Below are 12,342 nucleotides of genomic sequence, written 5' to 3' on the forward strand. Positions count from 1 at the left end.
AGTGCTGGAACTCCTTCATTAAGTTCTGCAGGAGGCCGAGTTTTCACTGTAGCACAGTGATGCATTGTTCTGCATCTGCATGTTATGAGAAGCATCACTCTTAAGCTTTGACAGTGTGGTGGGTTGACCCTGGCTGGACAGCAGGTCCCACCAAAGCTGCTCTATCAGTCCCCTCCTCCGCTGGACAGGGGAGAGAAAATACAACGAAAGGCTCGTGGGTCGAGATAAGGACAGGGAGGGATCACTCACCAATTACCATCACAGGCGAACCAGACTCGACTTGGGGAAATGAGTTTAATTTACCACCAATCAAATCAGAGTAGGGTAATGAGAAATAAACCCAAGTTTTAAAATGCCTCCCCCCACCCCTCCCTTCTTCCCGGGCTCAGCTTTGCTCCCGATTCCTCTCCCTGCTCTGCCCCAGCACGCAGGGGGATGGGGATGGGGGTTGTGGTCAGTTCCTCACCCGTTGCCTCTGCCGCTCCTTCCTCCTCAGGGGAGGACTCCTCACACTCCTCCCCTGCTCCAGCGTGGGCTCCCTCCCACAGCAGACAGTTCTGCACCAACTTCTCCCCCGTGAGTCCTTCCCACGGGCTGCAGCTCCATGAACTCCAGTGTGGGTCCTCTGTGGGGCCACAGCTCCTGCCAGGACCCTGCTCCAGCGCGGGCTTCCCACGGGGTCACAGCCTCCTTGGGCACATCCCCTGCTCCGGCGTGGGCCTCCCTGGGTGCAGGGCACAGCTGCCTCACCGTGGTCTTCCCCACGGGCTGCAGGGGAGTCTCTGCTGGGGCGCCTGCCGCACCTCCTCCCCCTCCTTCCTCCGTGCCCCTGGTGTCTGCACAGGGGTTTCTCTCGCCTCTTCTCACTCCTCTCTGCGCCTGCTGCTGCTGCTCAGTTTTCCCCCTTCTCAGACCCGTTACCCAGAGGCGCTGCCACCGTGGCTGATGGGCTGGGCCTTGGCCAGCGGTGGGTCTGTCTCGGCGCGGGCTGGCGTTGGCTCTGCGGGACATGGGGAAGCTTCCAGGAGCTTCTCACAGAAGCCACCCCTGTAGCCCCGCCGCTACCAAACCCTTGCCACGCAAACCCAGTAGAGGTGCTCCTCAAAACAAAAAGCTTCGCCTTTCCTCCAGGGTGTGCTGTTTTTCTATTTCTCTGTACCTAGTACTTATCTTAGGTAGCAATGTTTTGGTTCAAATTTTATTTTCTCCTGTAAATTTTAAGCTTTCACCTCTTAGGAGAGTGTCAGAACTAATCGGAGCAAACAGAATGAACATGAATTGTACTGATCCTGTGTCCTCTATGGCCAAAGTTAATTTTGTTTTATCTGATTTATCTGTTCCTGCAAGATTAACCTCCTTCAGGAGGAAGGGTGGAAATTTCTCTTCACCAGTGTGGTTGATAGCACTGCTCCAGAAAGATAGAAAATATAAATTGAAATAATTTCAGACAGCAGAAAGTTCAGTATGGGTTTCTTTTTGAGCAGGCAAATGCTTTAACTTATGAGCTATCATAGAAAAGAGGTGCTGCAGGCAGCACTGCTTTCTTTTCTGAGGACAGGAAGTCTAAAAAAAGAAGTTGCCTAAACATCAGGAATGGGTTTGACATGCAAATCTACAGTTCGCTTTACTGCAGTTTTGAGTAAAGCACCTGAACCTGGAAGGATGTGGCATTGAAGGCAACATCCTATTCAGTATTTCACTTGTGACAAGCTGTGGGAAATTTTTGTTTAGCGTGGTAGCCTGCACTCTGTGGTGCCTGTATTCTCCAATATATAAGGAGTCACGAAATAAAAGACTATTTTCTAGGCTAGGGCAGGGTGGAGGGCTGACAGCTAACCATAAAGGATAGTATCCTGGGTTTTGTGGTACCATCTTCGATTTGGGATTAGGTATGAAGAATCTATGTTCTTACAGATTTTTGCCTTCCTTGTACCCATCTTACGTTATGAAACAGAGTATTACTGCATCACCTCGAGACAATTAACTCACCTTGGATCCTATTTGAGTACTACTACATGATAAGGAACTTGCTTTGTGACTTTCTCTGTTCACAGTACTAGTGTAAACTTAATGAGTAGGATGCAGATAATAACGTGTAACTATCTGCTTAACTGTGGAAGGGCTGGAAGACGTGTCCTGTGAGGAGGGGCTGAGAGCTCTGGGTTTGTCTCGTTTGGAGAAGAGGAGGCTGAGGGGCAACCTCATGGCTCTGCGGCAGCCTGAGGAGGGGACGTGGGGAGGGAGGTACCAAGCTCTGTCTGGGATCCAACAACAGGACGCACAGGAATGATTCAAAGCTGCACCAGGGGAGGTTCAGACTGAATGTTAGGAAGCATTTCTTGTACCAAAAAGGTGGCCAAACCCTGGAACAGGCTTCCTGGAGAGGAGGTCGATGCCCCAGGCCTGTCAGTGTTTAGGAGGCATTTGGTCACAGCCCTTAAAAACATGCTTGAACTCTTGGTCAGCCCTGAAGTGCTCAGGCAGTTGGACTAGATGATCCTTGTAGGTCCTTCCCAACTGAATTACTCTATTCTATGAAGATAATGTTCTTCTAGAGTCATTGTGGCACTCCTAATTATTTCTTATTTCAGCTTTTGACTGCTTTTGAACATGCGGTGAACTCTGCTGAGACTGTTCCCAGTGAAGACCATCAAAATCTTTACAAGGAGTTTATTCAGTGCTTGTCAAAAGTAAGGTTATGTTAACCTTCATCAATGAATTGATGTAATATTCTGTATCTGATAATTCACACAAATAAACATTTATTTTTTTCCTTCCAAGTTTCCTCATGAAGCAGCTAGGTTGGAAAAGGCCTGTAACGATATGATGGCTTTGTATCCTACTGTGAGTTATCCTTTAGAAGTACTTTGCTTGCACTTTGTTCAGTCAGGTGAGTAGGATGGATTTAGACATTTTTGGGGCTTAAATTATTTCTTTCATGGTTAGTTTTGTGACAATCTTTTTACAAATTTTCACCCTTCACAACCCAATACAAGTGCACTCTTTACTTTTATATTTCTGCCTGTCTGGAAATGAAAAGCGTTTGATCCTATGATTTGCTGTTTCCTAGCTCTTGTAACTAAGCGGTGACTGTAAATTGCCAAAAAAACTTCTGCGAGTTAAGTCCAGCTCTGGCAGTATACAAAGTCGCCAAGAAAGATGCCTTACAAAACTCAAAGCAGCCTCTGTGGATAAATGAGGGTTAACTTCTTAAGCTTAGAAGAGGGAATGGAGAACGTTAACCAGTGCCCCAGGGCTGAGGATGGGCTACCCTTAGGTTATCCTTGACACAGAAGATCTCTCTTGGTGAATAAAACAAACGTTTGTGAAGCTTTGTTGAAAAGAATGCCTGGTGAATAGGGAGTAAAGAGATCTGTTTAGATATTTGTTCTAAGTAGAAAAGGAGAATCTCTGAGGAAAAAAAAATACCATGGTGTGTTCAATAATGCGGGGATCTGAAAGTAAACAATTGATATTTTCAGTAGTTCCCTAAACAACGTTGCAATAGTGTTGGACATTTTCTCAGCATTTTCAAAGATAACTACTAAATTTTGGTCTTTCATTTTATTCTTTAAGGCATTGGAAGTTGATTTATTCTTGTTAAAACCAGGAATTAATTTCTTTCTAAAATCTGGAAAAAAAACCCCTCTGGTTTATATAGAGAGAAATAACTCTCAGCTTAGGTAGAAGAAAGCCTTTTCCAGCCTTGAAGGTAGGCTTCATGGAATAATACAGCAACACAAAATGAGAAAATTTTTCACTTTGATCTGAAAGGGTGAAGGCAAATGAGGCCCAGACTCTCATTTCACATGAGAATGCTTTACAGTTTGGAGAAACATGCAGAAACCAATTTCCAAAGGAAAAGGACCATCTGGTTGGCACAGTTCTCGTATAGCAATGCTCTGACAACATCTCACCATCCCACAGCCATCTTGGGGTGGGGAGGATGATGCTCAGGTTTTAGTAAGGCTGTTTATTTCTGAGTCATTCCAACCATGTCATAGTCCTTCATGACCCAAACCTGTGGGCTAGTAACTCCTGTGGGCATTATTAGTCGCCTTTACCAAATGCAAAATCAAAGGTAACCTATATGTCAGATGAGTCCATAATTTTTTAAAGAAAATAGTAGTTCAAAGACTGTTGCTGCAAGTCACAACAGGTGCTTTAAGCAAGGACTGCAAAGTCTGCAATCGCAACTAAACACAGGCATAATAAGTTAGTGGCACCAGTTAAAATTAAGCGAAGGCATTAAATTACGTGATTTCAGAAAAAGACTGTTTTAGCAAACTCATCACAGCAAAATTGTAGCTACAAGGCCTACTCTGGAAGGAAATTTTGATGTATTTGGGGCAGATTTTGACATGGGGACATTCAGCTGGGTTCACATGAAAAGCATATGAAGGAACTAGTTTTTATTAATAAAGGAAGTATGCCTGTAGTAATTTAACACAACTGGTTAAAAATTCAGGTTTCAGACCTGAATTTTTTCAGTTTATTTTGTTAATTTTGTTTGGTGGTAGTGGGTATTTAGATTATTGCTTGCTTTTTGGGTTTGGTTTTGGGGGTGGAGGGTGATAAGTACATAGTACCTTTGGAAAAAAGTTTAGTTAATAAATTCATTACATTGAGCTCAAAGGTTAAGGGTCATATTTATGGAGATAAGTTATGCTGTTGCATTTTTTAAAATCTGAAACTCTATAAAATATTTATTTTTCTGAAACCAGGTACTTTGTCAGAAGAGGCCCTGCACTGTTTTTCTAGGCTTTTAGAGATGGATGCAAGTAGTGGCCCAGGCATCATTGGTTTTGGTATAAAATGCTTCCAAGAAAAGAAATACAAGGAGGCTGTTAAGAGTCTTACTGAAGGTAAATGTGTAATACGAGGTGTAAGTACTCTATAACTTGAACACCAGCTAGTTTATGCTGGGTATTTCGGGAATCTTACACTTGAACAGTACTTTGCTAGTTCTAAGACCAGCTAGATTTAAAAACTCTCTCTGGGCATGGAAATTTTTTTAAATACAGCTTTAACATCTCTGAAGTTTGTCATTGCTGTTATAGTCAGCTCTGTAGTGTTTTAGAGTGATCAACTTTAAACTTTTCTTTTAAATCTGACTGTTACTGGGGAGATACCTAGACAAGGCAGTAAATACCACAATAGCAATTGATGAAGGAATATGAAATTTATAAAATAAAATATAATGCAGCTCCTCTAATCTAGTCACTACATTTCTATACCTGAACAAAGATGACTTCCCTTTAGTTACATCACTTTAAGACCTCTTTAACCCTCATGTTGGGTGAACGTTTGTATTGGGTATCCAAAGAGAAATATTGGAGGACTCTCTTCTTTTTTACAGTAGCCAGATTTGTTGAAGAGTTGGTTTACTAATCTGTAATTACCTTGCTTGTATTGAAATAGCAAAGCACTTTGTAAGCGGTTTGTAAGTATACTAGTGGGAAAATAGGACTCTTCACTCTCATGGTGCTGGCCATGAAAGATTCAAAACAACTTGTTGACAAAGGTGGGTAAATAAGCATTTGGGATCTAAGTGATCAGGAGTCAGTCAGGCTATGCTGAAATATGCTGCATCCTTTCACCTGGGTTTAGAATAAGATTGCTTCTGAAACAGGATTTTGGAATATTGTACAGTATTCTACAGTCGCTTACACACAGTGAAATAACATGTCTTGCCTAAAATCTGAAATAAAAATTTCAGGTGCCTAAGAGGAAAAAGCCTTCCACAAAAAGCAAATGTTCTGACTTAAATGCCACTGGGTGTTTTGACAAAACATACAACCAGTTTTTGACAAAAGATACATCTCCCAAATGAGTTAGTTTATTTATTTTTACTTTTATGTGTAATACTCTGCTCATGAAGAGGAGAATGAGAAGGGCAAGGTTCTTGCTATGATGTGTAAATGTATAAAGCTTGGAAATAATTTCTTTTCCAGTTTGCATTTTAGGCACTGAAACTTCAAGGCATTATTTAGTAGTTATATATATATCTCAGAAGACTCAAATTCAGTTTTGTTACTGAATCTTGAATTAAGGCAGGTTTATCAGGAAGTTTTGGTGGAACACTCTTGCCATAATTTTTTGCTGTCTTGAAGTTCCATAGACCTTTTCTGGTTTCTAAGAAGAACTTCATAAAGCCGTCTACAGGCTGCTGATGTTAATGTCTGATCAAAGTGAAGAACCTTTTTCTTTTTGAAACAAAAGTGCACCTTAAGCTAGCGTTGTATATTTCCTTGCTTTTCGCCCCCTTTTTCTCCCTATATATCTAATGTGATATGCAAAATGAAGCCCAAGAAGCTTACGTGCTTCTTAGTCTTTGCCATACGGCATGGAGACCTGTATGTTTAAAACAGTTTAAAGTAAGACTCGAAGAAAAAATTAACTGTAGATCTTATTATCGGATTGATAATATGTTTTTCGTGGCATTATATGGCAATACCACATCCACCAGCTACAGTTTTTTTGCAGCCCTAAGCAATGCTTTTCAGTGCCTTTTTTAAACTCCTTTTTTATTAGGTTTGAAGAAGACTAGCCAGTGTCCAGCAGCATGGCATTATTTGGCAGAGGCACAGAGGAAAATTCACAGATACAGGGATGCTGTCCTGTCCTGCAATCAAGGTAACTGCCCACTAATTGAAAGAGCAACTGCAAGGTTACACCACTTTATGTAGTCCAGCCAGTGTGGCCTTTGCATGGTAGGTCTGAGTTAGCAGCAGTCGTAGTCCTTTGCTTTTTGCAGTCTTAAGTCTTGTGTGGTTCTCTTGGTTTATGACAGCTGAAAAGCACCTTGTGCTGCTTAGTTTCAGGAAAAGAGAACCAGAAAGCTGTCTGATGGTTAATATTTAGAAGATTTGCATGTTCTGATGTGCTTCTTCAGCTGGTAGTTGACCAACCTCCACCAAACAGCAGATAATTGCCTGAAACCATGGGGGTAGGTGTCACAAATTTTTAGTCTGGTAGACTTCATATTTACAAGGTTTTAATCAAGTTAATGTAAAATGCATAAATGTTGCATATTATGACTGCATGTTAAGAAACCTTACTATGAGTGTAACTCTTCATCCGTGTTAGCTGGGAATGAGGGCAGTTTTATGACCTAGTGATGCGTATCTAATCCGAATAGAGCCATTATCTGATGGTGATAAATGAAGAGGCAGCCAAAGTGGACTTTTCTGACAGGGTCAAAGGCAATGAAAAAGTTTTCAAGAGATGAAAGTATGCAGACATGGCTAAACAGTCATGGGAAATTATTAAAAGCAGGGGGAAGTACTTGGCAGTGAGGGAGATTGAGAAGGCAAATTTGAGTGGAGGAAATGTGAAAACAGACCAATGCAGGTAAAAAGAAATTTATTGCAGAAAGAATGAAAATAAGATGATTCTTTTCCCATCTCTGTTCAGTGTGGAAGAGCTCACCATGACTTCTACACCATGACCCTTCTTTTCAAGGGGATTCATCAAACAACTTCTGTGTGATTATGGCTTTAATAGAAGTGGCTATAAAATTAAACAAGAAAAAATAGCATTAAGGAACTAAGAGAGACCGATCTAGGAATTGACTGAGGAACATAAAGATGAAATTGCTGAAGTACTAAGTGGTTTTTGTAACTGTTTGTTTAAACAGTCTTGGTACCCAAATGCTTGAAGGTAGATAGCATGACCCTAACCTTTAAAAAGGGTTCTAGGAAAGATCAGGGAAACCTCTGGCAAGGCTGGTATGTTTAGTGGTTAAATTGGTTAAAACTGAAAGAACAGAGTTAGGGAATTCATGTAGAAAAGTTATTCTGGGGGATAGACAGCACGGCTTTTGTGAAGATTTATTTTTTGAAACTCCTTGAAAGAGTTTACAAGCACATGGATAAGGGAAATGTGATACGGTCTACTCTGATTTCCAAGTGGTAATTTATAAGATCCCTTACAACTGTTAAGGAAACTAAGCAGCCTTGGGTTAAGAAGTAGAGTTGTAGCATCAAGTGTTTTTTGTCAGTTTTAAATAAGTTAAAAGCTAGAGCACAGTGTAGTAATAATGTCTATTTTCAGGCTGGAAGGAGGTGTCCTTGACATTTCCACGGGTACCTGCATTGTTCATCTGCTTCTTAGTCCTTTGTGAGTGCTGAGTAATAAGGTTATAAAGTTTGCTGCTATTCAGAGCAGACTGAAAAACTAAAGGGAGATTACCGGAATGGATTACTAGGTGTTAAAATAACGGAAAAAATTCCAGTCTTCAATGCAAAATCATGCAGTTCTGGGAAGAAGTGTTCTCACAAAGCTATCCTACAGTCATCTTGAAGTAGAGAGCAGAAAGGTCCTCATTTTGTATGAAAAAATAGGACTGTTTCTTTCCTCTGCTGTGCTTTACCAGGCAAGTCAAATTTTAGGAATTACAGGGCAGGGAATGGTTAGTGAACAGAGCACCAACATGCAGTTGCCTAAAGAACATTACCAGCATGGTGAAATCTGTGTGCAGTTTTGTACCCATCCATCCCTTCTCAAAAAGAAAATAATAGCAGAAGTTAATAAACTAGTAATAAGGATGATAAATGTGTGGAAAATGCAGCATATGAAAACAAATAAATATCCTGTTAAGTCCTTTCCCAGCCCGTAGTAGAGATGATTTTTGAAATCTGTGAAGTTGCAAGTGATGTAGAAGGTAAAGAAAAGTGTTTTGTTTTCCTGTGCAAGGTCTAGTTAGTACCAAATGAAACTAAAAGCTGGCAGGCTCTGAAAAAACAAATTAGGTTTTGTTTCTCAGTGCAAGGTGTGAGTTAAGCTGTTGTGCCTTGCCAGAAGATGCTGTTGATGCACAAAATTTCCTTGAGTGCAAAGAATGTGTGGGAAGTGGGAGAGAATTCTGGGGAAGCATTGCTTTGTGCTTGGCCCATCTTACTGGCTGTATCAAGTGAGACAAAAGTTCATCATAGGTGAAAATATATATAGTTAATTGAGTTATTCAGAAAGTTCTTGCCTTTGGAGAACGCTGAGGCTCAGCAGAGATGCCCTCATTCTCTGAGGTGAGATTGTACTGTGTACTGGAGAAGTAATCAATACTGGGTAGAAGGGTACAGAGTTACCTTTCCACAGGCACAGAGTTAAATCCCTGGTTTCAGTAATATTTTTTCCTTTAAACACTGAAGTGTCAAACAACTTGTTTATTGAAAGGTCATTGTTTCTTCAGAACACAGATTGGAAAAATGTAGCATTCCATTTATAAGGCCAGCATCTAGAAAGCAATCTGTCTCTCACGTGTCTGAGAGGACCCTTCTGAAATTGATTTATCTTTGAAACTTGAACGTTTTACAGAACAGTTTCTTCAACATGGGGGAGAGCAGTCATAAAACTTGTTCTGCTAAGTGGTGCTCTGTTAAACTGAAAAATTGTAATTAACAAGATTTAAAAAATACTGGGAATGGTGGTGCTCTTTGTAGGTCCTTTTTCTGTTTTTACTTGATGAAATTTGTAACTTGTCAACAGCTCTTGAGGCTCTTGGAATACCTGAGGGTCCTAGTCTTCGGTGGAAGAACCTTATCCTTCAGTTGAAAGCAGAGGCTTTGATTAAAATTGCTGATGCTGATGCTGCGGAAGAAGCCATTAAAGCACTTGAGCAGGTATTTTCATTGACTAAAATGTGGGGTTTTTTTAATTTTAAAAAGTGCTCTCATCTTTCTGTACTAAAAACTCAAGCTGTATTTCTCCCCGTGCTTCCTTTGTATGTTCTCTGTGGTTTAGACAACTCATACCAACTATGGTGTAATCCAAACACTCCTTCCTTCTCTGTTGTTTTAGGCTTTGCTCCAGCTTTTTTTCACTCACAATTCTAATTTTGGAAGCTGTCACTTTTGACCTTGTCTGGTCTTGCTCAGTGCTGCCAGGTTCTTGCTAGTTCTATGGCTGTTGTTCGTTTTAATTTGAATTGTTATAATCCTACTCCCCATGTCCTTCATTCACTTGTCATTAGTCATGAACAAGGGCATATTACTTTTAAGATCAAATGGTTAAGGTTGAAGCAGAAGTTGCTTCCCCTCTTTTTTTGTCTCACAGTTTCATTCTTCACTGTTTAGACTTCTGTACCTTTGTCCTTGTTCTCTGCAATCTTCTACCTGTTCTCCATCAAAATTACTCTGTCTAAGGCTTCCCAAGGGTATTCTATCTAAATGTTTTATTGTCTTTATCTTCATGCTGTCTCCCTGCTTTTGACACCTTTGATTTCTTCATCTGGGGAGAGAATAACTTGGTTGTGTCTATTACTTTGTTTTCTAGATTGTGGATGCAAGCAGCGATCCAGTGGTTTTAGCTATCAGAGGTCAGGCTTATCTAATCAAAGGTTTAATGGATCAAGCCTCAGAGGTTAGTGCTGTATTGTCATTCCTGTAAACTAAGGAGAATTCTTGGTTTCATAGAGGAAATGCCTAGGGAAGAATGACATCCTTTTGCAGATTTCGCAGGAGCTTCTGTTGTCCCATCCTGATCTGGCTCAGTCCCATGCTCTAGAGGGTTTCATCCATTATTTCCAAAAGAACTATGAACAGGCAGAAAGAAGGTAGATTTATTTTTTTCTTTCCTTTAACAGGGAAATGTTGGGGGAGAATAGAATATAGTGGTTTGCAGCTTTTGAGAATTTGTCTGATCTGACCTCTGTTCCTTTTGTTTAGTTTTCTGAATGCTATTGAAAGAAGGGCTGAAACTGCAGAGTATCATCAGTACCTGGGGCTCACATACTGGTTCATGAGTGATGAGACAAAAAAAGACAAAGGAAAAGCAGTCGCTCAGTTCTTGAAGGTAAAGGCTGGTTTAACTGTTCATGTAGAATTAGTGTTTTTCTATATCAGAAACAAATATGGAAAATACACTGACTGGAATGACAGACTTGAATATTCTGCTCTGCTTGTTACCATTCACAAGCCTCCATAGCCTGTAAACCAACTTCAGCTGTGAAAAAAAGACATTGCAGGGAGCTGTGCAGTTACCTGGAATCTCCCTGCTTTTGTTTTCCACTTTTCACCTAATTCTCGAGGCCTTTCATTTAGCCAGACAGAGTGGTGGCCTCTAGATGAGCTGCCTAGATCTGTGAAGGCATTTTGAAATGGGGAGGGCAAAATTCAGATTGAGGGGGGGAAAAAAAGGCGAGGAAGGAAAAAAAATGAGAATGGAATTAGAGTTTCAATGTCTGTCCAAGGAAGTAAGTCTGCAAAACCCTACAATTTATATACTCTTCCTGATCTTTGGGTTTTTGAGGGCTGTGGCTTTTTCTCTGAACATAGGTAAGAATGTGAATCCAAAAGATTTAGTCAGACATCTTGACTGGGAACCTGGAAGTATGTAAAATAAGACTCCAGACATTGTAAACTCACCATATAACTTCATGATAGGTGTTGGCAGCTCAAATCATCGCCCGCTGTTTGCACTACAGATACAGCAGAGTATACTGGAGAATGTGGTTGGCGTGACCAATACTTTTGGTTCTAAACCATTCTATGTGAGCGCTTTTTTTTAATTATTATTGTCAAAGCTGTTTTCTGCTGCTTAAGGGCTGTGGGTTTCTTAAGTATAAATAAATCTGCCAATTGTTTCTAAAAAGGACCTTAAACTTTAGAAAAGAATGGAGTTAATTGTGATGTAATGTGGTAAGAGTATGAGCATAATGGTTGAAATCGAGTAAAACGTGAAAATGATGGGATGTAGTAAAGGACTGTTTTCTCCTAACAAGTTAGCTGTGCTAGTACTTCATGTGCAAAATGCTTTGTGCCATGACGTTTGTAGCAGATTCTGCAAATATTTAAAGCTCAAGTAATCTCTGCAATCTTAAAATAAAGTTTGACTACTCAGATGTATCACAGAAGGAGCTTAAATAAGTTGGTAAGCAGAGACTGAAGAAGTAGTTACCACTGGACCTGTCCTTTAGTATAATCCTTCAAAATGCTGTCTTACATTGTGTTCATATTTCCTTATAGGCTGCAAAATTGGACAGCTACTTGGGAAGTGTCTTTCGTTATTTAGGTAACTACTACCGAGACATTGCTGGAGACAAAAGTAGAGCTTGTGGTTGCTATAAAAAGGCTTTTGAACTGGATGGAACTGATGAAGAATCTGGAACAGCAGCTGTAGACTTAAGCGTGGAACTTGGAGACACGGTATTGTACATTCAGGGCTTTGGATTACTGCTGTTTTGTGTTTTTGTTAATCCTGCTCTTTAAGGAATCACTTCAGGTGATTCTCTCTGTGGTTGAGAATAACATCTGAAAACAGATGTTCTGTCATTGCTGAGGAGTTTTCATATTTTCAATTTTATGCTCTAATTCCACATTAAATCTCTGGGGAGAAGGGAAGGTG

General features: G+C 40.5%; 1 protein-coding gene across 10 annotated transcripts in view; it reads left to right on the forward strand.

The window, feature by feature from the left end:
- The window catches only part of SKIC3 (SKI3 subunit of superkiller complex), a 46,126-nt gene that overhangs the window by 5,439 nt on the left and 28,345 nt on the right, over nucleotides 1–12,342 (forward strand). For all 10 annotated transcript variants that reach the window (XM_074811502.1, XM_074811504.1, XM_074811500.1 and 7 more), the window contains 9 exons: nucleotides 2,592–2,690; nucleotides 2,782–2,890; nucleotides 4,725–4,865; nucleotides 6,535–6,636; nucleotides 9,487–9,620; nucleotides 10,273–10,359; nucleotides 10,449–10,552; nucleotides 10,665–10,791; nucleotides 11,964–12,143. In XM_074811502.1, the coding sequence (XP_074667603.1) occupies nucleotides 2,592–2,690; nucleotides 2,782–2,890; nucleotides 4,725–4,865; nucleotides 6,535–6,636; nucleotides 9,487–9,620; nucleotides 10,273–10,359; nucleotides 10,449–10,552; nucleotides 10,665–10,791; nucleotides 11,964–12,143 (1,083 nt within the window). The remainder of the gene's footprint in view (nucleotides 1–2,591; nucleotides 2,691–2,781; nucleotides 2,891–4,724; nucleotides 4,866–6,534; nucleotides 6,637–9,486; nucleotides 9,621–10,272; nucleotides 10,360–10,448; nucleotides 10,553–10,664; nucleotides 10,792–11,963; nucleotides 12,144–12,342) is intronic.

This window comes from Strix aluco, chromosome Z (genome assembly GCF_031877795.1).
Source record: "Strix aluco isolate bStrAlu1 chromosome Z, bStrAlu1.hap1, whole genome shotgun sequence".
Classification (NCBI taxonomy): Eukaryota; Metazoa; Chordata; class Aves; order Strigiformes; family Strigidae; genus Strix; species Strix aluco.